This window comes from Psittacula echo (assembly GCF_963264785.1).
Source record: "Psittacula echo genome assembly, chromosome: 1".
In the NCBI taxonomy this organism is placed as follows: Eukaryota; Metazoa; Chordata; class Aves; order Psittaciformes; family Psittacidae; genus Psittacula; species Psittacula echo.
Window position 1 is genome coordinate 98425655 of NC_137735.1, and position 26649 is coordinate 98452303.

At 37.8% G+C, this 26649-nt stretch overlaps 1 protein-coding gene across 1 annotated transcript in view; it reads left to right on the forward strand.

Annotated features, from left to right (window-relative positions):
- Positions 1–26649, forward strand: part of ERC1 (ELKS/RAB6-interacting/CAST family member 1) — a 286136-nt gene that overhangs the window by 168816 nt on the left and 90671 nt on the right. Inside the window, exons 14-15 of the mRNA XM_080623933.1 lie at positions 3018–3149; positions 21086–21246. Coding sequence (XP_080480059.1) covers positions 3018–3149; positions 21086–21246 — 293 coding nt within the window. The remainder of the gene's footprint in view (positions 1–3017; positions 3150–21085; positions 21247–26649) is intronic.

The following is a 26649-nucleotide window of genomic DNA, read 5'->3' on the forward strand; positions in this document are numbered from 1 at the left end:
AGAATCCAGTTACTGTACAGGTAAGTAATATTTATTTATTTTCTTTCTGAATAGTATAGGCTTCATGAAAGGAGACTGCCAGTGCTTATCATTCTCCAATCTTATAAAAATACAGGAAGATAAATTTGCCTTCAGTGTCACATTCTGATATATAGATATATATGTATGAAGCAACTCCAGTTGTACTCTAGTCCACTGCTTCAGAAGATCAGCCACTGCAGGAAAAAAAAAAGTCATAACTCTACCTATAATTAACAGAAGTTTTTCTCCAGAGTTTAAAGCTTATTTATTACAATAAAGATAGAACACTTCATGTAACTAAAAGGAGGAAAACAGCAGCATGGGTTGAAGGTCAGTGTGAATCTGACATGTTTTGAGAGTTAGAGCCAAACAACTCGAAAAACATACTGGTATGTTAAAAGGCAAATGCTGGTTCACTTTTATTTAGTTTTTTTCTAATTAGTATATTTTGATTGAAACAGCAGTTTGTATTTTAAAGAAGAATAATCACATGCTGATCAGTTAGTCAAAAACCTGGAAACAAAGCAATTATTTAAAAGAATAGCCTTGAAACTATTCTGCACCAGTGGAGGTGATACCTGGCCATGCAACCATCTCCTACTCCCAGCAGGCATCTGTATGGTTTTGTAAGGTGGTTACACACATTGTGACACCTTTACAAGAATAAATTTGCACATGTTTTAACTAGGTTTGTCTGAAACAAAGTGAAAACTTGTAACTGATCTCTCCTTACTGGGTGGGTTGTTAGTATTAGACTGAAGATAAAAGATCCTTGTTTCTAGGTAGCTGGTTGTAGTCAACGCTGGAGTATTTTAACTTGCAACCATCTACCATGTATGTTTAAGTTCATCTATTATTTTAGGAAAAGTAATGCTATATGAATATAGATTTTTTTTTTTTTTTTCAAGTGCATTTAATATGTCACGGTCTTGATCAGTTTTGGTAACACCAATTACTTTTCTTCTGTCCCTCAAGAGTTCACGTGTCTGAATTGAGTGCTATATGGTATTAATACAATATCAAATTCACCTCTTACCTCGTGTGTTAGAATGTTTTATTCTGCAATCTTATTTTAAAGCACTTTCCATTTTACATGTAACTGTTCAAATGAAGCATTCCCACTTCTATTGTTTGAAATGGAGAGCTACACTTCCACACTTGGCAATCTGTGAATAATATATCAAGAAGCATAGTCGATATTTATTGTGTTATGCAGATAAGGAAGTAAATATTATTCATGTCTGACAACAGTTAATATTCTGAGGTTTTCTGTAAACTTGTTATTCATCTTTTGTATGAATCTTCAGTTAAGCTAATCATAACCAAGTAGTTGTGGAAGACATTCTCAGTGTTTCAGGAAGATTCAAATAGTATTAAAACATGTTCTGCAACTCCTATTTTAGAAATTTATATCTTGGTTTGTTTCTTTAGAAATCAGCAATTACTTGCCCTGTGAATCCATTTTGGAAAGTAACCATCAGCATGCCTGCAAAGCCTAACAAATACTGTCACCTGTGCTAGTGGTTGAATACTACTAGCTGTTCTCTGCACAAAGGCAGTGGTGCCAGGGGTCTTGCGCTGGTCTGATACAAAGTTTTGCATCTCTGCTGGAGCACTCTCATTGAAAGTGGCAGTTTTAAGACTGCCAGAAATGGTGTTCCTATAACAGGTATCCTTGGTGATATATCCTAAGCTCTTGAAAGCAGGAATTAAGGAGTAAGTCAGGTTTGTTCTTTAAACTCCAGTGACTAATTCTTGCATTATTATGAAGGTTGCAAGGTCAAATTTTTTCCAAGTCAGTCATCTTTTTCCTTATTCTTTATATGGTGTGAAACACTTTCAGAGAAACAGTGGAAAATTTCAATCCTAAATACGAAAGGTCAGAAGACAAAGAGGTAAATCTGACAAAAAGCAAAATGCGAGAAACAAAGAGAAACTTCTTTTATTCTTCCACTACTGCTGAGATGGCTAAAAAGTCCTTGTGGTAACTTAAACATGCATTAATATCTCATCTGAATCCTATGATCTAAGCCAATCTGCAAGTCAAGAAATGCAGAAGTCTTCCATCAAGCTGCTCATTTCTGACAGATTTGTTAAGTATCCCTTGGTCCAAGACATTCATATATACATGTCAGGACAGCCTGCTTTGCAGTCTTTTGTCCAAGCTGTTACAGCAGAAGCAGGAGATACACATTTATTTTCCTAGCAGTATTAAAGTAAGGAGGGTCTTCTTTACAAATAACAATATCATTAGTTTTGTATATATTTTTTCTAAGTTACACTGTTACCTAAGCCAGTAAAACAGTATGTTTTCTGAGGAGCAATACGGTTTTCTTCCATGGTCTTTGAATGTATGTGGGACATCTGAACTTGCAATTGTGAAGATGCTCTTAATCAAAGAATAAATTTTAAGGTAGTCTTGATACTTGAATGTTTGAGATTCAGACAGCCCAGATGAATCCTTCATAATTCCTAGAGAATTTTTGATTAAAAACTTCCTGAAAGACTTAATCTGAACAATGGAAAACTGTTGGGTTAATGTTTACCTTTCTTCCCCTTAACTTGGAAATGGCAAATTCCAAACTGCAGTGCAATGTTTCCCTTCTTACCACACCTGCTTGTGAATGTGTGAGCAAATGGGCAATGCCTGCTATGTTCCCATGAATTCTGGCTTCTGTGCTTCTTTGGAACTGCTTACTAATTTTTATTTTCCAACAACCCTATGCTGTATAATCTGAAAGGACTCTGGTATATCCAACACGGAGGGCAAGCACTCTTTCTTTCAGGTCCTGCTTTGCTAGCTTTCTCCTTCTCTTTGCTGTAATCTTCCTCCTACTCTTGCATCACCTCATCTTTCTCTCCTCTCTGCGAAGATAATTTGCCTGCAGTTCCACCTTGGGAGGGAGAAACACATTTTGGTTGGCGTAAAACATGGTTGATTAAAAGGCTGTAATTCCAAACAAGCCATCTTCACCTGGTCTCCCGTCATTTTCCAGGACAATCTACGTAAAAAGGATGATCGGATTGAAGAATTGGAAGAGGCACTCAGAGAAAGTGTTCAGATAACTGCAGAGCGGGAAATGGTGCTAGCACAAGAGGAGTCAGCCAGGATGAATGCTGAGAAACAGGTCTGCAATCTTATAAAGTCACTGGTAGTCTTCTTAGGAAAGTAACCAGACAGTAAAGTACTATTTTCCCTACTCTACCATGAGACACAGATGGTTTTGTTTGATGATCCTGTATCACTGTTCCAACATTAGGTAACAACTCAGAAAGTCTGCAAAGCCTTCATGATAAGTTGTATTTCATAGGTAATATTTTCTTGAAGTTAAAAAGAAATATAAGGTATCCTGAGATTTAAAATACTATTTTAAATAGTAACTCTTCTGATCTGTCTTGCCTGTAAAAGCTATCTTCCTATGTGTACCCATACATAGGTTCACTGTGTTGTTCGTTGAAAGTGTTTTAAGATGATGATTTTTATTAGCATAGTTGAGTTTATTAACCATGGTCTCATTGCACTTGCAAAACAACTGGATAAAGAGATGAATCCCTTAGCTTGAGCCAAGTATACGCAGAGAAAATACATATTTGTGTGCTGAAGCCACAGGTATAAACTTCTATGCATTAACTGATTCTGTGCCACTGACAAGATGCTCTGAAGAATCATGTATGTGCCTGATATTAACTCACATAAATAATCATTAAGAAAACATACAGTAGTGAATAAAATTCCATGAGAATTTGATAAAATTTTTAAAGCAGAAGCTGAACCTAGCGTTCTTACTTTGCTGTTTGTGAGCCTCTTCAGTATCTGTCAATGTTCCTTACTTAACCATAATTAGCAAACAGGAGCATTTGGTCGGTTGCAGTTGCATTGCAATGGTGTGATCTTCTCTTTGTTATTTAAATTAAAGAAGTTCTGACTACGTGCACTTTAAACTATTTTAAGAGGTTTTTTCCAACATATATTCTTATATCACAGACTGTAATGAAAAAGAGGATATAAATGTGTTAGTAATAAGCCAATTTTCAGGAAGAAGAAAGCAACTGTTTCTTTTTAGACTAGAGTCAAGCTCAACTGTTCACTGATAGTCATTCTGAGAATAATTCTGGTTGCTGTACCCTAAGATCCTAGCCAGTGTTATGGAATTCACTTTCAATAATGCCATCTTTCCAATGTTCTTGTAGCCTTTAAAAAAATTGCATGAAACAGAAATATTAACTAGGTAGTGAATAACACATCAAAGATTGCATCTTCTTGAAAGGAAAATACGTAGCTCACAAGGGAGAAAGTTCTATGCTGAGATGCAAAAATAAACAACATAGCATGTGATTTGGTGCCTTGGATGTCGTAATGTTTTAATTTCTTTGTTACAAGACAAAGTGGCCATTTCTATATTCTTTGAGCACCTAGAAGCATATAGACCTCACTCTTTGAAGTCTGTGCTAAAAATGCAGAACAAGATGCATATGGCTTCCTGAATTTTGGGGGGGAAAGTTCTGAAGGAAGGTAGAGTATGTTAATTTTGTAGAGATTAGAAGTATCTGAATTTAGGGAAGTAAGCACAAAGATGAACATTTACAAATTCTATGCGCGCATAATGTGGGCCTTTACTAAAGGATGGTCACAGGTCATCTCAGTATTAAAAGTGAAAAATGGGTGGAGTACAGTTTTTAAAGGATGGGTAGCTTACATTTGATTCACTAGCAAAGAGGTATGCTTGTAGCATTAACATGAGCAAAGCTACAGACAAGGAGATTACTTCACAAATGGGCACAACCTGCACAAGAATGATTTTTGCTTAGATCCAGACACGGAAGAAATCCTACCAAAGAACTTCAGTAATACAGATGCAGTCAAAAAAGTCTTATATTTGAGATATTCCATAAAAGAAATTCTGCAAGACTTTAAAAATGAACTTTAAAGAAGTTTGAGTCAAACATACTATCAAGTTTAACAAAAATATGGAAATTCTGTCCTAGATGGACAAAAATGAAGTAGTAAGGAAGATTCAGTCACAGGATGCAAAGGAGGTCTCTTTTTTAGCATCTTGAGCGTGAGCTCCTCATAGATGTCTCCAGTGTGAGCTGTTAGCAGCAGGTTTAATATGGATAGAACAAATAAGTCTGGGTTAGTAAAATAGGGAACTGTTATAAAAGTGAAGCTTTATTTATACATGAGACATCCTTAAACAAAGATATGGGAAGAGAATAATGCTTTGGGAATATGCACAAGTTTCAAATTTGGCAGTAAGGAGACTTTTCAAAAGAATTCACCAGCAAAGCCTGATGAGAGGCACACAATGAGGTCAAATGGTCAGAGCTTGGTGGAAAGGGAAATACCTGGTGAATGGAGAGTTCAGATTGGGTGTACAATCTGAAAGATGAGGCAAGGCAAAGAAATGTGGAGTCTGAGGCTCAATAAGCCGTAAGCATCAGTGAGAGAGATTGAGAGGAGAGGAAGAGATCCAAGATGAGTAAGATTTGTGGGAAAAGACTGGTGGAATATGATGGGCAACAGCAATGTGGGGAAAAAAATAATTTGGATGTTGCAGTACAGAAGGAAGGAGGAAAAAGAAGGATGGATTGAAAGTAGCAGTATCAGAAGAGGGAAAAGTCAACATCTGTACCTTTAGTGACTGACAGCAGAGTCTTACTCCAGCAGAAGAACTACACTGTCAGCTCTGACCAGTTGTAGTTTTTAAAATATGATCAGTAAGACAGCACAAAGGAAAAGCAACTGGAGTGTCTTGTTCCAGCCTGCACCAGGAGAGCTGCTATGCCCCATTTGTCCTTTGGGATTTTGTTTTGCTATCAGTTAAATACAGTTAAGTAATAAACTGCTGCAAGTAGCTTTTTTTCCAAGGTGAGGAAGAGACTTTTCTTCAACTGTTTTTCAGTTCATATTCCTTCAATTACTTTGAAAGAATGCCCTCTTTGTTTTATCATGTTCTGTGGAGGTTCTTTGTAGAACAGACACCCTTAGATAGCTTCGGAGTTTTAAAATGCGGAGTTCTGTTTTCCATACGATATTAATGGCAAATCCTTTGATTTTTATAAACAAACAATAGGTTAGGAACATTCCTAGACCAGGTATGAGTGATATGTGTAATTTTTAAAATGTCAGTGTTGTCCAAATGCATTATAATTTGCTTTTAATTGCATGCTTTTTCTTTCCTCTCTTCTGTTTATCTTGTTTTCTACCATTCTGCCACTTCACTGCCTGTCTGAAGGTGTTTAATGAATCAATGCATGAGGTCAACCATTTTGGCTTTAAGTGGTTCAAGGTATGAGGACATCTCGTTTGTGTGTACCTCTGCCCCAGTATTTAATGTTAGTTTTGTAGCCTTGTGTTGTGTAATCCTACCCTCCATCTCGTCATGATGTATGGTTTCCTGCTATGTTACAGGCTTCAGATTTGAATTACGGTGTCCATGAAGCTACTCAGTATTTCATGGTTCTCAAAGACACATTTCAGATTAAAATCTTGCTCTCTTTAATGCAATGTTTGGAAATATTCTGGCAGTGTGTATTGACTTTGGCAGTAGGTTAACTGTGTTAATACACTATATACGACAAGATGTCTCCCTCTGACTAAAGCTGACCTGGTGCATCTTACCATCCCTTCTGTTGCAGTGGAAGGCAAGAGGTTATCTTCTACATCAACTTAGTCATAATCAGCACCATTCTCCAGACAATGCTGGAAAAGGGTTTCAGACCTCATAAAAGAATAAGGCCCTTTTTGTGGAATAAAATGAAACAGAAGTTCAGGTTCGTTGAGTCAGTGTCAATCAATAATTAGTGTCAGGTCCTTGGCTAAAGGAGCACAATATTAGAATTACTTACATTTTGAGCCTTCATTATTGGAAAGCATAGTTTACAAATGTGTACTGACCTAAGGTACTTATGCCCTCCCTCACTTTGCTGACTTTCACTCCCATACTTCAGTGCATGTCCCTTCAGTTTTTTGAGCCTGGGTCCTTCTGGGGCCGTGTTGTGAAAAGGACTGTCTTGGTTGAAGCCCAGCCAGTAACTCAGAACCGCTCAGCTGCTCACTCACTGCTCCCTTTCTTCCCCACCCTGCTCCAGGTGGGTGGAGAGGAGAATCAAAAGAATGTAAACCCCATGGGTTGAGATCAGAACAGTCCAATAACTAAAGTATAATACTAAACTACTACTACTATAATAATGACAAGGGAAATAACAGGGGAAGAGAATATAAAATTAAAAAAGGAAGGGGAACAAAAAGAAAACAATAAAATTAAGTGATGCATAATGCAATTGCTCACCACCTGCCAACTGATACCCAGTCCTACCTGAGCAGTGATCTGGCCCTTCTGGGTAGCTCCCCCCCCCAGCTGATAAACAGCACTGCACCAGCTACTAGGAAGGAATAAAATAACAGTTACAGCTGAACCCAGGACAGACCTAATTCATGGTAAGAATGATCTGATTTTTTGAAGTACTCTTCGTGGGGACCAATTTGCTGATCTGGTTCGTGGATCCCCAGGCAGAACTTGAGGCACATCTGAAGGAACACTCAACTATGAGAGCAGGACTGAGGAGTGGAGGCAGGCATTGCTTAGTATTATTACTAAAAATATTCTTACCAGAAACTGTTATTGTGGTCTTTACAATAGGCTGCTATTTCTATGAATGAGATGGTGCACTGCCTGACTGCAGTGCATGTTTGTCTATCTTCTTTTATTTCCTTGAAATTTGAAAAGCAGTAAGTTTTGGAAATTTAAATAGCATTTCTGCTGATAGTAGTGCAGCTCTGTTCTCTCTGTTCTTGCATGAATATCAACTCTTGCTTAAATGCACTCTGTAGTATAAGCTACCATCTAACTCCTTACCCTATGTTATGGCAAATAAATACATGAAATACTGGCCATTACTTGTTCATTCCTTCCCTACTTAAACTGAAATTTCCAAGTTAGCAGTCTGATCTTGACACCTTCCATCAAATTTTTTGCAGTTATGGTTCTCAATGGGAAATTTTAACTGAAATCTTAAGTATGTAGACCTATAAATAGCTACATCTATGTTCATACACTATATCTTTTTACCCTACAAAGGGCAGGTTTCTCTGCTTTGCTTTTTTGGGAAAAAATAGAAGACTGAGTACTGTAATAGTTATCTATTGTTTGAATGTATTTTCTTGTGCTAATTCCTTTCTTCCACTGTCTCTGTTATTTCAGCAGGATTTAATATTCTTTCAGGTACATATTACATGTAAAATATGTTGATAACAAGACTCCTGAAGTTCTCTGTCATATACATCTACTTCAGAATTCATATTTGTTTATTTAGTAAAAATAAATATGAAATAGGTTAATGATTCAACTAGAACCTCCTTCACAGATGTCTCCTTTTTCCCCGTCTCCTATTCACCAGGATTTCTGTAGCAAGTACAAGGACTGCAAAGGTTTGAATGTACAGTACAGCCTCCAAGAGCTTTTTCTGTCTTACCTATAAATTACTGTAGAGAAATTCTACCTAATTTTTTAATGAAACCCTTCATTTGCACTCCCATCAAACCATTGTTCTTGTCCTGTTTTAACTTGCTAATATATTACTTAGATTACATTTTCTTGTGAGAATAGAAACTACATTTAAAGCAGAAATACTATATATTGAGCCCTATCCTATCAAGTACCTTCTAAAAATTCAAATTAAATTAAAACACATACCTTTTTTTACTGAGCATTTTGTTACTGAAATAGTTCTAAAATACTTTCTAAAACATGTTAAGTTTTGGAATTATTTCAGAGCACAAATTCTCACTCACTAAGTTACTTCCTGCCAGTCTCTGTAAATGGAAAATATAAAGTGGAATTTCTCATGAATGAGTTACGTATAGGATGTTTTCTGAGCACCGCAGAAATGTCAGAATTCTGACTGCTCTGTAATAGATGCTGGACACTTTGCTTTTAATTAATGTTTTTGCCTCTTCTGTATCTCCTTATGAGAAGTTTGATAAATCAAGTGATTGGAGATCAAGGCATTAATCCAAAGTATGGTTTGGGGGTGGAGGTGCTTGAGCCTTATTGCTTCCCACTGATTTTTCTAAGCAGTTTACATTGTCTTTGGCTGAACTTCTCTTGAATATTTTCTACAAAGCTCCTTTCTGTAGAAGTGTGCCAAACTAATTTTGAGTGTGTGTATATATGTTCATGTGCAAGGTTATTTGTGTATTTAATTCATATTAAGAAAAAAAATCTGTACTAAAGCCTCACATTTTAATTTCTTTTACTGATAAAATTTTCTTAAGGGTTTTTTAAGTCAGTTGTCAGCCTGAAGTGTAGTCTTGCCATTGAGTTTAAGAGATTTCTTTTTTTTTTAATTCTTTTGTCTGATTCTTTTCCTTCGGTTAGAGATTGCACTTTGGCACTTTGGGTAAAGTTGACTGTGTACCGTGTCTTTGTCCGTGAATATGCTAGCAGTCATTTTTAGAATCACTACTTCTCCCTAAAGTTACTACTTCTCCCAAGGTATTTAAATGGATTATATAGCTTCTTCCTTTAAAAATACAGATTTCTGTTGTGTCACACTCCTTACATGGGAAGGTATGTAATTCCTTTTGTATTCAGTAATGTGCTTCTTAAGAACTGTAACAGAGGAGAAGATATCGTGCCCCAAAAAATGTGAGACAGATCTTTTTCTAACATTATAGTGGAAAAACTTCTAAATATGTTGGAATCACAGAATAGTTTAAGTTGGAAAAGACCTTTAAGGTCATCCACTCCAACCATAAACCTAGTACTGCCAAGTCCACCACTAAACTATGTCTGTAAGCACCACATCTACACGTGTTTTAAATACCTCCAGGGATGGTGACTTTGTTTCTGTTTAATTCGTTGCACTTGTTTAAGATTGCAAAGTGGGCAAAGTCTGATGACTTTTAGGAGAATTTGGGACACTGAAAGGATAATTAACTTCTGTTCAAAATATACATTAAGCGTTTCTCCATGTAAGTCACCTTTTCATTTAATGAGATGAGAAACACTGATGGAAACTGATATATAGAAATTTCGTGCAAGTGTTAATTTTAAGATCATTTTGTCTGGCTTTTTATCCCTTTTTATTGTTTGATAGATAAATACTGATTTCACATGATGCCTTTTATAATAGTCAAGTGTTCCTGACAAAGTTCTATCCTAGCATCTCTCTACCTGTTCCATAATGTTCTCTCGTACTTACCCCTAGACAGTATTTTATTTGTTGTGGCTCAAGAGAAAATCAAAATCTTGCAGATTTGGTCACATTAATGCTTGCTTGGAATTGTAAGGACCCACGCAAATATTTGTGTTACGATTTGTTAATTTTGAATTTGTTTCATTTTGCAGTTGCATTCTTTAACTGTGATCTTAGGTGCAAGTGTGACAGGATAATATGTAGATTAGAGCATTAGAAAAGTTCATTAGTCTTATGGGTTAGGTTCATAAATTTAAAATACATGCTCTTTTTCTGACACAATCATTTTACTCCCCTAAATCTGTGAAATGCAAGAAAATAAAGTTTATTTCTTTCCAGACCTATATAGAGAAACACAGAAGAGTAACAAACTTGAGGTTCATTAAATTGAGGATACCTCTTCTTTTGAAACATTTCCTACTCACACAAAAGCTTTAGGACTTTGCTGTACTGCTGTTTACCATCAGATTCCTTCAAACCCTTCACTGAATTTCAGCCTGAGTTCCGCTGGCTTAGTGCAGTGGGATTACATTATAGTTACTGCAGTTAGGTTCTGCTATTTGCTTTCTGTTAACTACAATGCTTAAGATTTGCTTCCACAAGTTAGTAGAGGGGGACACATTCCTGAACTTGCCAATGAGACTGTACTTCTTCAGGTAGCCACATGTTTAACCTTCATGTGGCAATGCATATGTTTTCACATAATAACAGTGCTTTTATGTATTCATGTTCATGATCCTTAATGTCTTCTGGGAAAAGAGTGTTAAAGTTGAGCATACCATTTTTTCACTACTTGTAGTGAGGTAATACATCATCCCAGAATTTTTCTCCTTGTAAAATCAATCTTTGCAATATAAATTGACAAGCTATGCAATGTAGCACAGCAGTGAAGTATTTACTTTGAATATTGTTCAGTTATGTCTAAACTGTCTACTATGGTGACATATCCTAGTGAACCTGAAGCTGAAATGCAGCAAAATGGAAATCAGCATGATCTACAAAAGGCTTCTGAAAACCTCCCAAAATCCTTGGACAATTAGTCTGAGCTGAAAGGCTTCCTCTGGCTCAATTGCTACTGCTACCTTAGCAGCAATCACAAAGCAGATGTACCCTAAGAAAGGTCACAGGACCTGACGTCATCCATCTGCTGGTCCTGAAGGAGCTGGTGAATGAAATTGCTAAGCCTCTGGCCATCATATTTGAAAAATCATGGCAGTCAGGTGAAGTTCCCGATGACTGGAAAAAGGGAAATATAACCCCCATTTTCAGGAAGGGGAAAATGGATGACCTGGGGAATTACAGACCAGTCAGTCTCACCTCTGTGCCTGGCAAAATCTTGGAGCAGATTCTCCTGGAAGGCATGCTAAGGCACATGAAAAACAAGGAGGTGGTTGGTGACAGCCAGCATGGCTTCACTAAGGGGAAATCCTGCCTGACCAATTTGGTGGCCTTCTATGATGGGGCTCCGAAACTGATGGACAGGGGCAGAGCAGTTGACGTCATCTACCTGGACTTGTGCAAAGCGTTTGACACTGTCCCACACGACATCCTGGTCTCTAAATTGGAGAGAAGACATCAATTTGATGAGTGGACCACTCGGTATATAAAGAACTGGCTGGATGGCCGCACGCAAAGAGTTGTGGTCAATGGCTCAATGTCCGGCTGGAGATCGGTAACGAGTGGTGTCCCTCAGGGATCGGTGTTGGGACCGATCTTGTTCAGCATCTTTGTCGGTGACATGGACAGTGGGATTGAGTGCGCCCTCAGCAAGTTTGCCGATGACACCAAGCTGTGTGGTTCCGTTGATACACTGGAGGGAAGGGATGCCATCCAGAGGGACCTCGACACGCTTGTGAGGTGGGCTGATGCCAACCTTATGAAGTTTAACCATGCCAAGTGCAAGGTCCTACACCTGGGTCAGAGCAATCCCAGGCACAGCTACAGGTTGGGCAGAGAAGAGATTCAGAGCAGCCCTGCAGAGAAGGACTTGGGGGTGTTGGTCGATGAAAAAATGAACATGAGCCGCCTTCAGTGTGCGCTCACAGCCCAGAAAGCCAACCGTATCCTGGGCTGCATCAAGAGGAGCGTGACCAGCAGGTTGAAGGAGGTGATCCTGCCCCTCTACTCTGCTCTCGTGAGACCTCACTTGGAGCATTGTGTGCAGTTCTGGTGTCCTCAACATAAAAAAGACATGGAACTGTTGGAACAAGTCCAGAGGAGGGCCACGAGGATGATCAGGGGACTGGAGCACCTCCTGTATGAAGACAGGCTGAGAAAGTTGGGGCTGTTCAGCCTGGAGAAGAGAAGGCTGCGTGGAGACCTCATAGCAGCCTTCCAGTGTCTGAAGGGGGCCTACAAGGATGCTGGGGAGGGACTCTTCATCAGGGACTGTAGTGACAGGACAAGGGGTAACGGGTTCAAACTTAAACAGGGGAAGTTTAGATTGGATATAAGGAAGAAATTCTTTACTGAGAGGGTGGTGAGGCACTGGAATGGGTTGCCCAGGGAGGTTGTGAATGCTCCATCCTTGGCGGTGTTCAAGGCCAGGTTGGATGAGGCCTTGGGTGACATGGTTTAGTGTGAGGTGTCCCTGCCCACAGCAGGGGGGTTGGAACTAGATGATCTTAAGGTCCTTTCCAACCCTAATTATTCTATGATTCTATGATTCTATGTCTGTTTCTAGAGTTGTGACTGGAGTATCATGAATTAACCACAATTCTAGAGAATTCTGTTTGGATGTAACACATTATGCTGAATGAGTATGTACAAAACTGTGGAGAATGGGCTATATTCTAGTCTTTCTGCTTCTGTAGAGATATTTAAAAGGTGATAAAAATCTAGATTTTTTGGAAGGTTGTTTATTATCCTTAGTGGTTGCTGCTCTGTTCCTGAGGGGCTGGAGAGATTCATTGCTAGCCACAGGAAATAAACACAAGACAGTTTCCTAAGTTTACAGATCCATGTAACATAAGGCAGGACAGCTTTCTTTGGTATGGTTACAAGGGTTAAAAAGCATAACGAAAATATTTTGTAGGACAATTGTTCCACTTGAGGGAAATGCAGAAATAAAATTGTAACTTGTTATAGTCTTCAGATACCAGAGACTACATCAGGTCTCTGTTGTAAATAGAAATCAGGATTATATATACATTTATTACCAGGCCTGACTCAAATATTTTGTATCTGTTAAGCAGACACAATTACTGCTTCTTTCTCAAGAGCTCTTGTCCCAGCAGTAGGCTGTTGCTTATTTATATGGGTTATGGCCCTTGTTTGGGAGATAGAACTGTCAAATCTACCTCCAAACATCCTAACAGGACACAGCTGTGACTTAATCAGTCCTGAAGTCTGGCGGCTCAGTAGTTTGCTCTTTTCCAAACATCTGTGAATTTTGATTCCTCCTCCTTCATACAAGAGCTCAGTGCTCTCCAAGTATAAGCAAAAAGCACTGTTGATTGATACTCAAGTAACGTAATCCTTGACAAAGACTTACATATTTCTATTTCTGTGGCTTCTGTAGGAGTAACATGGTAATGTCAGGTATCTGATCAGTCTAATTTTAGTGCTCTTCATTGCCTAGATCTATCAGTGGAGAGAGAGTAAGGATCAGTACAGAGTATTAACTTCTCTTCATTATCAGGTGCTTTTTTTATAATGAAAGATTTTGTTGAAAGGCCAACTCATGAAACCAAGAGTCATGAACTAAGAGTGATAAGAAAATTTGCATTCAACTACAGTATCCTGCAGCTTTTCAGACCATAGTCTTTTGTTCTCTTTCTCCTCTCCTTTTTCCCAAATAATAATGTAAGAATAGGACAGTGGCACCAGTTCTTTTAAGCCACCAAAACACTGTATTTTAACAGGGATGCTGAACGTGCAAAATCGTAACAACCTGAAAAACAGAGGCACAAAGACTTAAGTCTTTACAAACTAATGTAAATAAACACAAAATTCATCCCTAAAAGTACTGCTGTATATTACAGATTATCAGAAAAATCTTGCCTTTTCTCGGGAAAACCAATAATCCACCAGATACTAACTCCCCTCTGTTGCAAACAAAATAGAACTCCTCTGTGTGCAGTCTGACAGAGCCCTCTGATGCTGTACACGGTTGACCTTGGCAAAAGGCATGCTATAAATCTGGCATCCACTTTGAGATGAAGGTAAATGTGATGTATAGAAACATCTTAATTGTAGCACAATATTCTGCTGTGTTTATTTCCAAGTGTCTTTAGATTGGATCTTCAGCTAAGGAATTCCAGCTTGTGAAGAAAAAAAGTTTTTCATTTGTCTGCATAGGATCCTGTGGCAATGTTTTTCAGTTTTTTAATAGTGGCCACTCAGAATAAGTGAAGCAGTAGTATAGGTTGATGTGTATAGTGTAGGGAAGAATGCTCTTTTTAGGTGAACATCTGTTCACCTTAGTGTATCTTTAGAGTGCCTGCAATTACAGAATATAAATTAAGGTAAAGGATCTTAACGCCTTATATATCTGCTTCAAAAGGATTAGTGGTGGTCGCATTGTCATAGTGGAGAAGCCAGCAGCCGTGATGCAATCCTCTGTACCCCTACAGGCGTATGCAGACTCATGCACTGGTTGTGAGTAAGAGGGGCTTGAATTGGAGCCAGAGCTCCAGCCTGTGTGGTAGGGCAGAGACATTCTGCTCCATACCCTTCTGCTGTCAGTGTGGCACAGCTTTCAGCTGTTCTCATAGTTGAGGGCTGTCCTTACCTTACAAATCAGAAATTGCATTTTAATTTTGTCAAGGGGAGAAGAGATTTTTCTTGTCACTGCTTACTTATTTCTCTCATTTTCCTCTGATATTTTTAGCTTTCAAAAAGCTATGCCTAACAGCTTTCCCAATATCTATAAGAATTTGGAAGTTGTTTCTTTAATTCAGAATAGCCAGGAATTTAGTTAAGTGTCTTGGATAGAGTCTTTAAGAGTACCTAAAGCCACCCTACTGCTTTAACGAAAATGGGGCTATGATGAAACCGTAATTCATTTCCCTCTTATTTTGTGTAAAGGTTTATTAGCTTGTGATTTAAGCAAACCATCTGGTCCTGTTGGCAATCCAAGTTATGTCAGACTCAATGCTTTCTCCCTGTAATATGTTACTTGAGGCAGTTAAATTACATGCTTAAGTCCCAAGTCTGGCCTGTGCTTTTTCCATGTCTTAACATCTGTTCTGGGAAATTTTTCTGGGATCCAAACAAGTTTGTATGGAGCCAGAACTCTTGTCTTTTTGTCTTTCTTTTCATGTCTGTTTCTTTCCCTTCTCTCTGCCCTGCAGTCTAATCAGTTCAACTAAGTACAAGATAATGAAGAAATTTGCAGTCCCTTTCTCATTTCAGTAATGTACACAGTGAAATGAAAACAGTTCAGAAACTCAAAAAGAACTGTGGGAAAGGAGGAGACTTTCCTCTGAGACAGGGAGTGACACTTTGAGAAATGTTAGATTTTCTTTTTTTTTCAGTCCTTGTAGCGTTTTTTACTACTGACTTGTAATTGCGAGGCGTTGTTTTGCTGGCCTACTTCATTTTGGGCGAACGTACAGATTTCTAGTACATTTTGTCTTGTAATGCTGATTTCATGTTTATGCAAGAAAGGTCTATGTTTAGAAAGCTAATAATTTTAAATACACAAGTTAGTCTGCTGAGGTGGTTTTGAAAATAAGATTTCTACTGATTCATTTATACAATGACGATGGAAAGTCACTTCTTTGTGTTGGTATTTGTATCTGTATTCTCTAAAATTTCAGCATTTGTATTCTGCCTGAGACAGTAATGAACATGAACAGCTACCCCATAGCCCACTCTGTGTGTATGCATATTGAAAGATATAGTTTCTTTGCTTCAATCAGAAGCATGAAAATATGTCTGTTTTCAGGCACGTAGTTAAACATGAAACTGTGAGTTTCCCTTGTATCAGTGCACCTGAAGTACTGTGTCTCCGATTTAGCATGAGAGTTCTTAGAGCAATAGTCAAGTCCCTTTGTCATGCCCATTGAGACTTTTAATTATGGGCTGATGTGCAGTCTTCCGTGCTTGATCAAAAAAAAGGTAAGATCAAGGGAGGAAAAATAACAAGACTAACAGATACTTTGGACCATCTGGATGGTTGAAACTAGCTGAATCAGTGAAAAACCTCCTGAAGTTTAAGAAACCAAGTGCAAGATCCTGTACCTCGTTCAAGGCAATAAATGCCCATATCAGTACAGATGGAAGAATGGATTGAGAGCAGTCCTGTGGAGAAGGACTTGGGGATATTTGTGGATGAAAAACCAGACATGAGCTGGCAATGTGTGTTTGCAGCCCAGAAAGTCAATCATATCCTGTTAGTAACAGAGAGAAGTGCAAAGATTGCTAATCTCTACATGGGGAAAAGCCTTATTTAACATTAAGTATTTTTTATATAGTGTACCAGTGATTTGCTACCCTTAATAAATACTATTTAAGCTAGTCCTATACATTCGAACTGTAAATGCATTCATATACTATTACTTGAGACTGAAAAATTTTCCTTGCTGTGTCTGTAAAGGGTGTTCTTTAGCCTTTTCCTTGTTCTTGATATGCACATAGCATATAAACGTGGGCTGCATGGGTCACCATTTCAGAACAGATCCCCTGCCCCTGCAAGTGTTTTTTTTCAAGTGCATAACATTTTGCTCTTTTTTTTTTTCCCGTATTGATGGCTTTTTCCATTGTCTTTTTATATTGGCACGGTAACACTGTGGTGAATTACATCATATTAGCAGCATTCATGATGTATTTGTTGCTTGGATGATGACACAAACTTGCTCTGGTTCTCTGAAAAGATGTAGGCAGAAAATCAAGCTCCAGAACTAACTTCCTGAGAGGGAAGACCTTTTTCAGTTCTCTGTGCAGTATTAAAGTGCTCTTCAGGTGATCCTTTATCACTGAGGAAGAAGTTCACAGTGGGAAGAAAAAAGTAGCTGCCATTACATTGTAATTTAAACGCACTGAAGCATTTGAGGATCCTGAGGCTGCTTTAGTTAGCCTGTCTGTCTGGATTGATCTTTGGGCTCTGATTTTAAGAGGCAACCACTACCAACCACATCAGTTGATGTAGCCTTCTTCCTTGCCTGAAATATCTGCTGTGTCTCTGATATTTTCAGTAGTGCATTGTGAGGAGAACCTCACATAAGAGGTGTGAATTTGAGCTTGTGATCCTAATAGTCGGTAGTCTTTCCAAGAGCTAGTACAGAGGTTCATCCTCATGAATATTTTCCATATTTAATCCCTTTCTCAGTTTTACTGACTTTGAGGAACTTGACCAAGGTCTTTGGAGGTCCTTGGCCTCACGTTACCCAGTAGCCTGGAAAGCTTACTGGAAACACAACATACTTGGAGGTAATGTGTTAACTGTATGTCAGTGCAAAAGCCTATTTGCTTATTTACAGTTGCATCAAAGGAGCCTGAAATTAGAGTTTGTAAAGCAGGGAGGTTAAGATAGTAGATAGCGTAATGAAAAGGTCATTTTTTTGGTATTACATCATTTCTTCTATTTCTTTACAAGCTGCCGTTGATAGGGTAGATAAACTTCTGTTGTATTGCTTTTTCTCTCCACCTTGCTTTCATTCTCTCTAAGGAGATGTAATACTATGTAAAAAAAATTGTCCTATGTTGACATTTTCCTTTTCTGGTGCTGTGAATCGCATGCTGATCTAATTGACATAGTTTGCCCTTCTTCACATAGTTTGTTCAATCTCTCAGGAACTCTCTCCTCTAATGGAAACTTCATTCAGCTTCATATTCTTCCTTAAAGATAAGCTGTCACCTGGTCAGGTCACTTGAGGCCTGAAATCAATGAAAAAATGGTCTTCATTTAAGTTCTCTGCAGATACATCCTACTCAGAATACATAGAGACCTTTCAGGCCAGTCTACAGAGAACTGAATCATGGGTAAGTCATAGATAGTCAAAGATATACTCTGCTTTATATGGTATCATTTGAGCAGAGAGAAAGGAGGAGCAAGAGTGTACTCTCTGCACCTTCTGAAATGGAAACTTTCTAGTTACAATTGATAGAGCAGAAGCTTATCTGCAGTTAAATTGAAAATGTCAACAGCATGTCTCTGGAAATGTCTCAGAGTGCAAGAACTCTGGTTCTTGACAAATACCTTTTCTTTATTATATAATTAGCTGCTCTCAGGACAAAAAAAGTCAAGGGTAGATTTGAAGCTTTTTATGTAGGCTACATTAGATGTGCTTTGCAAGCAGTTTACTTCCAATGAATATTCCTGTACTGTTTCTCACAGGACTGCTTACTGGGACATATACAGAAAGGTCTGCACTAAGATCCATAAGCTGCCAAATAAAATGTTTCGTTTTGTAGAAGTTTAATTGAAATGATCCCATGGAATATCTACAACTTGATGAATCTGAACAACAAAGTCTTTGTTGTGAATACAATCATCACTATTTTGGTGTATTTTTTCTTTAGCAAATCGCATGATAAATGGTACTTGCAGGAGAGGATGGGAGGTAATGGCTGTTCTGTAAACTAAGTTTTGGCACAGTTTAAAAGCTACTTGCATTCCAACCATTTTTTTATACACTGTTAGATCAGTTTTCTGTTAACCTGCAAAAATACAGAATATAACCTCAGAATTAAAAGAATTAGCAAACTAAGTGATGAGAAAATGATTAAGTACCTGCAATAACCACTACTACAAAGTACTCCTGCAGAGTTAGACCTTGCCATCTAGCACCAGGACCCTTGGTCTAGATACCGGCCTCTAGCCTCATTGCATCTTTTAAGAGCACAGAGTTGCTACGCTACATATCTGCATCAAGTAAATCAGTCCTTCAGTGTTAGCATCACAAACCTTGATGACTGGGAATGGAATGAAGGATGTCAGAGATCTTTCAAACCTCATTATGGAAAAAACATTGCTTCAAAGATTGTTTTGTCTTGGCAACAGACAGATTGACACAGGCCGTTTTGATTGTTGCAGTTGGCTGGGGGCTTGTTTATTTGAGGTTATTTTCTGTTACAAGGAGAGGCTTTTGTAGTTGGCGTGACCCCTCTCCGTTTAAAAAGGAAAATGTTTATGTAGGTCATTCTGATCCACCCAGAGGAAGTGGAAGCTGATAGACTAGAAGCTGATACACTAATACACCTTCACTTCCCCAGCATGTTGCTATTTTTGTCTTTCTAAGTATTAGTTTCCATCCTTGTAGTATTTTTGCTACTTATTGTTTCTGCAGATTTTCTTTGTATTCTTTTCTAATATATTTCTCTATTTCGTTTTATGGAGTTTTCTCTTTGCTTTAAAAAATGGCAGAGTTTGTGATCTTGTTTTCTTCACTAAACACTAATAAGACAGGCAAATTTTGGTTATTATATGCATGCTAGCCAGTTTGGACTATGTGACACTGAAATTCTCCTCCATCTGTTGGTTACTGGATGAACTCTTGGCTGTACATTTTGAATAGTTTTTGATAACTACATATTTAAAATTTTCCTTAATTGGTGGGCATAAGAAGAATACTGCTTGTCAGCTGCATTTGAGTGGAAGTAGATAGGCTTTCCACAGTAAATACTGCACAATGTCTATGCTAGTCTTTTATAAACTTGCTAATTCAGAATGGCAATGTTTCTTGCTCTATCACTAGTTGAGGATGAAAACCAGTCTTGTTATCTGTGTTTGTTCTGAGTCATTAGCTCTGCCTTTAGGAGTACAGGATTTATTCAAGCAAGGGGTGGTACGTTTCATACCTTGCATCTCCAACACCTGTATAGCGAGTGATGTGTCTAACTCCCTTTGTGAAAACATATAAGTAAAAATTGAGTTTAATATAATTTCAGTGATTCATTTCCAGGATGGGAGCATAAGTTGACTGTTAAGCAGGGATATGAATGGCATGCAGTGCTCTATCATCATACTAAATTTATACAAATTTTTGATCGTGTGCACCAGTAGCATCTGAGTTTCTCCCATTCAAAGCACATTATAAAATTGTTTATGAACGCTTGGTTGTGACAGAAAAAGAAGATCCATCGAGCATTATTGTAAAACTATTAAAAGAATATCCAGAGGCTTTTGTGTGTTACATGTGGCTATACTTGAGCATTTTGTGGTTTTGCATGATAATTAATGATAAAATTTAGCTGAGGCTGAACCTGCTCCAACTGCAAAATCAAATAAGACTGTGTTAATCTGTGTAATATATATGCTAGAATTTGCAATCATGTGAATTCTGAACCCTTCCCACATGTCAAAGATATGAGCATTGTTCTGCTGGCCTTGTGTGCCATCAGTAACTCTTTGAATGTCTTTTATGTTGCTATATCACAAAACATGCATATAAGCATTGTTCAGCAGATACCTTGAGGGAAGTAGCCTTACTTACATCTTCGTGGGAACCAAGTACTCTCCTTGTTTCAGAAACTGTCTTCATTTTTAAAGTGCATATGTCGTTTCTTTTTAGGCATAATTTCCAGGGAAAGTTTTCTATTATTCTGCTATATTGTCAGTGTATTCTATTTAATACCTAGCATTTTTGTGGGCTAATTTTAATATATACAGAACATCTGTTTACCCTTGTGGTACATTTTCTAAAATAGAAATACTGAAGAGCTGAAGAGTTGTAATTTGGTACTGTAATGGTAACGTTCCAGTGACCAGACTGTTAATTCACAGACTGTGATGTTGCTTCAGTCAAGTGTAGATGTACTGTCCACAGCAGTAGATGATACTTCCAGTCTACAGAAGCATCATGCAGTGTGCATGCACTGGTAGTCTTTGTCCTCCAATTTAGTTGTGACTTTCAATGAGTTCCAGCTGATCACATTACACTATTTTTCTCTACTCCCGCCTTCCCAAAAAATGTTTTAGGTAGAAGAGCTGATGATGGCCATGGAGAAGGTGAAGCAGGAGCTGGAGTCTATGAAAGCAAAATTGTCCTCTACGCAACAGTCTTTGGCTGAGAAGGAAACCCACTTGACCAACCTACGAGCTGAAAGAAGGAAACATTTGGAAGAAGTTCTGGAAATGAAGTAAGTGTTTCTTTTAATTATTTGTAGGCATGTTTTGTTGATAGCTCTGGATTCTCCTCTGATCGCTGGTGTTCTAAAGACAGCCACTGCATGAATATGTCTCTGTAGACAGCATCTATCTATGTAATCAGTTGAACTTTCAGAAGTGACTTCTGACCAGGGATTGCCTACCTGACTTTCACACTTCTGATACAGCTCAAAAACATTTCTTCCTTTTAACTGTGTGCAGTAGACTACTATTATTTGCACAATAGCATCTTCAGAGATCCTAAACAGTTATTGGAACTCAGATATTTTGTGTGTCTTGTGAATGTACCATCTTGTTTCAAGTAGCTGATAATTTACTCTAAGGTAAGACACAAGTCAGTGTAACAAATGACAAAAAAGAAAGAGGGAAGAGATAAACGTAATGTTAGGTGGTTGTAATGCTAAAATCAGACTGCAGATATCTGGTTGGACTTCTCTCATCATCTTTACATCAGGAAGCGTGAATAAAACCAAGCTTTGAGGAGTGGGGAAAAATGAGGAATTAGACTTCTAAGGCTTAAATACTTCCTAATTTCTGACTGTGCATTATAGATGAATAGTTATCCTTAGTTTAGGGAGACATGAATCTATTTAGTGCAGTGATGGATAGTGCTGCCAGCAGTTCATTAGAAACACTTTCAGTTGCTTAGCCAGCCCTGAAGAGAAGGAACATTTTTATTGGCAGGACCAGCAGTGGTTCCTTCACTGTGGTTTTGTGAACCATTATTTATTTATTTAACTTTTCTGCACTGGTCTCTTTCCTTTTCTTTTCTTTTCTTTTTCTTTTTTTCTTTTTTTTCTTAATGAAAGGATAGAAAAACAGCTGTTACAGAATGGAAAGAGAGATGGCTTAGATCTTGAAACTTTAACTTAGGAGTGCTTGTATAAAGTGGGCCAAGCCTCCCCAGCTTTATATTCAGCTACAACAGTCTGATCTAGACCTGGCATAAGGACGTTGGAAGACTGAAGTACTTAGAAGCCACACTTTTTATTTTTAATAAAAAATTTTATTGAGCTATAAATTTGACTGCCTTGAGAGTTGGTGTGTTGGGGGATGGGAAGAATAGTTCTTAAGGTGATGTGGGAATCCAAAACAACTGGGGATATATCCCATATCCAATCACTTGGCAGAACTTTCTTTTGCCAAACTGCTCTGCCAAACCTTCTCATTAAAATATACACGTAGTGTACAGTATATCCTGAAATTAATTTGGAATTGTGTAGCTCTAGAGCCTTTAATATAACTACTCTCTTTTTATAAGTGATGACCTCTCTTAGCTAAGTAAGTTATTGTTGGAAAGCTGTTGTACTGAAATGTAGTATCAGGACTGCATAAACTGGTAGATCCATTGTGCCTCAGGAGGAAGAAGAACACTGGAGAGAATGGTAATGCTGTCAGCACATGGAGAGAAAGATGGAAAAAGCATTACGTTTGTATAGTTAACTAGCTAAGCGTGTTTTAGTCATAGCTGGTCTGTCTTAAAGTTCTATAAAGCTGCCAAAGGCATCCATACTTTAAAAACTCACCCTCACCATGAGGATGTGTTGCAAACAAGTCTCTACTGAGGACTCCCAGTCAATTAAATATCTTGCATTTATATACAGAAATTCCAGTATATTCTTTGTTTCGCTACTTTCCCAGCCTATTCCTTTTATGAAAAGCACTCCTGTCATCTGTTTTCTAGTTCTGCAAAAAGTTTCTAATGTTGTTAAAATGTTTTAACTCAAAAATAAGAGTAATTGAACAAGTGATCAATTTTGTGAAGCAGTTAGCTAGTTTTGGTATCCCTAATGGAAACAATAACTGTTGCACAGATACTGTTCAAAGATAGAATCATAGAATAGTTAGGGTTGGAAAGGACCTTAAGATCATCTAGTTCCAACCCTCCTGCCACAGGCTGGGACACCAGTACATATATGTATTGTTTCCCAAGTTTTAGGGCATGCTTCACTGCGAAAAGTTAGAGGTACTCAAAAGCAGTACTGATTAAATTTGAGATTTGATAGAGGGGTAAGTTTAACAGCCTGGGCCTTGCAGTCAGCCAAATGGGGCAGGGGAGCATAAAAGAAAAATAGCTTAGGAAATGCTGCTTTAGGAGATTCTAGATAAGGACTGAAAGAAAGTGTTAAAGCAACAAGAGGACTCCAGAAAGTTACCTCTGGGTTTTAATAGGAAGTTGTTAGATATTATGGTAGTGAAAATATATATTTAAAATACTGTTTCTTAGAGTAGAACTTGTGTTTACTACTGACTCTGTAACTCCGAGATCATTTCACACTCCTTAGGGAATTCTGTGGCGCTAGAATAGCCCATGTGTGAATTATTCCAAGGAAGAAATTTCACTCCTTAAAGAAATACTGTGCGTTTTGAAGCCCTCTTCCTTTAAGTCTAATATTTTCATTTTCCTAAAAAAAAAAAATACCAGCTGTGTTGTAAATAATTATAAAAGAGGTAGATAATGGACTCTCTATTTGTATCACCAGACCTGATCTACTGTAAAAAAATACCAGTGAGCTGCTAGGATTTTTTGTTTTGTTATGTTTTCTTTAAGAAGTTCTAATGTTTCCATCATTCACAGCAAATCTTTTAAATTAGGCAGGAATAAAGTGCTGTCTACAGAGAAATCTCTGTTCTTTGTCCCATAAAAACCTGCTTAGGCTGAGCTGAGTTATAAACTGTTGAAAATCACCGGTTTTCCTTTCCCTTTTTTTTTCTCCTGGTGTTGTCAGCAAATTTTGGCAGTGTGTGAAAATAACCGAGCACAAAGTCTAATCTGGGGCCAAGCTCATGCAATTGCTAAAACCGTAGCAGCGAACGGACACTGCTTACAGGGAAGGGGAACAGACACTGTGTCTGCATGTAGAGAAGAGATTGGTTTGGTTTTTTGGTTGCTTTTTTTTCATTAGGCAGGCCTTTTTTTATGGTCAGAAGGACCAGAAGGCTCTTCCTAGTCATCTGCTTTGGGGTTGAAAAGTCCCAGTTGGAGCATTTCTCAATCTGTTCTTTCAGACCTGGAAAACTGTCCAACAGCCCTTTCCTGAATTATGCCTTCTCTTGCTAATTGCAATTGCTGCTAGCCCTATAATTCAAGGGATGCAGACTTACATAATGTAGTTGGCGCTTCAGAGCTGAATCCTTCATCCTGCTGGCACACAAAGAAAAGATTATTGCTTGTCCGAGAATAATTTACTATCCTCTTTCTTCTTTAAAAAATAATCAAGGCTATTAGAGACAAATGAATTGTTATACTAGAACGTAACTTATGTTTCAAAATCAAGCTGTCAAAAAATGTTGTTTGATTTCTTATGTGGCTTTACATGAGTGGTCTTTTGAATATTTATCATTATAGTCTCTAATTATATGAGTACTGCCCACATACAGTGTTCTGTTTGATACAGAATGTAGGTGGTGATCAGAGATGAACCAGGCCTGTGTAGCTTAGTGAAGCTGTTTATTGTATTCCTTCTTTGTTTCATCTTGGGCTTGGAAGGCCTGCTGAGAGCTACATGAGGGCTACTATTAAAAATAAGATGCCAACCTAGCCAATGCTATGCAGGAAGACTGTTCATCCTTATCTCTGCTATAGCTTTCCTACATGATGTGAAGGTGACTTAAAAATATTTGATAGATGGTTGATAAGTGCATGTGTTCATTTTCTGGCTGTCAGATAAGAAAAATCACACACACAGGAACATTCACAAGTGAAAATGAAGTCAGTGGAAGCTAAGGTTATTTATCTTTTGAAAAGTTCATCCTCTCAGCAGTAAAGCAGTATTGTCTGGAGGTATAAGCTTGAAACTGATTAATTGGCACATAGTTTATTTGCCAGAAAAGTAATTTCAGTTGATCCTAAATGAGGTGTGAAATAATTTCAAATGCAGCAAACAGTTTAACCAAACAAAAATATTTCAGGTTATGTGTACCCATGGTGAACTGACCAGAAAAAAAAGAAAAGTATTAATGTCCATCCAGTGATAACTTGTCAGCTCATCAGAAACTGTCTTCTTGGAAATTAAAGGGCTTAGGGTTTTCTTTTTCATTAGAGGAAATTATGGTTTATGCCTGTGGTTTATCAGAAGTTCTCCAGAGCAAAAGTGATTGCAGAAGGATGTGTATGTCTACATGTATAAACAGTTGTCTCTGTAGTTTGACATCACTTTGCATTTGTTGTCATTGCTATTATGCAGTAATACATATCATCTGCAAGGTATGATTTTCTAGGCCCAGCACAGCACAGACTCTGCATCATACTGGACTGGACTATAAGGTCTGTGGGTGTATCAGGCTACCATGTGATTGCAGCAATGGTACCAAAACACCTCCTATAATTACTTTGTGTGAAATTAAATAAGCTGAATTCCCACAGGGGGCACTCCACGTCCATAGGATTTCCTGCCTGGGGCAGAGCTGAACAAGTGCATCTGCACCAGTCCCATTTTTTCCTCTATAAGCTTATATTTTTTTTCCTTTAAAATGTCTTTTTCTGGGTGCACAGTGAAAATTAGTGCAACAGTATCTTGTTACCACTGTTTTGTCCTTTTTAATTATCAAATATAAAATACATTATTATATATGTTTATTTTAATTACATATGGTTAGATTTTGACATTTAAGTTGTAAAAAGTCCCATTGCAGTAGACTGAAATGTGAAAAATTACCCATTTGTAATTGCTGAACAGTACAGACATTACATTTAAATAATTGGAAATAAATTGACCTTGGAAGTGCTGTTAATCTTGAAATGAATCATGCAGAATCCGATAGGAAAGCTGAAATATAGCGTATAGATATATTGTGTGCCTTTTAAGGCTAAAGGTTATTGAAAAGCCAGATTTTTTTAACTCTGTAGTCCTCCTCACTGTAATGAAATATCAGGCTTTTCATAAATGTAATTGTAGATCTTGGTTACTTTCAAATTTGATGGCTTCTGCTATTATTTGTTAATTCAGGTGAAAGCTTGAGAGAAAACATAATCTCTTTTGTGCTTTTTTTCTCTTGGCAATTAAGGAATGAAGCCTGTTCTCCTTTCTGTCCTTCTGCGTTATCAATGAGCCTTTGAGTGCTCTGAAACACTCAGTGTTGTGGCAGCATTAGAGACAAGCTGCTGCTTCCTTTGCAGTGCAATGGATGCTGGATGTCCTGAATCATAGAAATAAGCAGAAAAGCTTAACAATTCATTTATGGGCAGCAGTACAAAATGGGTTGGTCAAATGATTCACGTAGGTGAAAGAGCTATTAAACTCAAATCTCAAAGTTTCACAGAAAAACTCGCAAAAATTTTTGCAAAAATAAATTGCAAAGCAAAGAATTGAACCTTTAGCAAAGCCTACATAAATAAGGATCCCCATCTGGGCACACACAAAGTTAGTTTACTG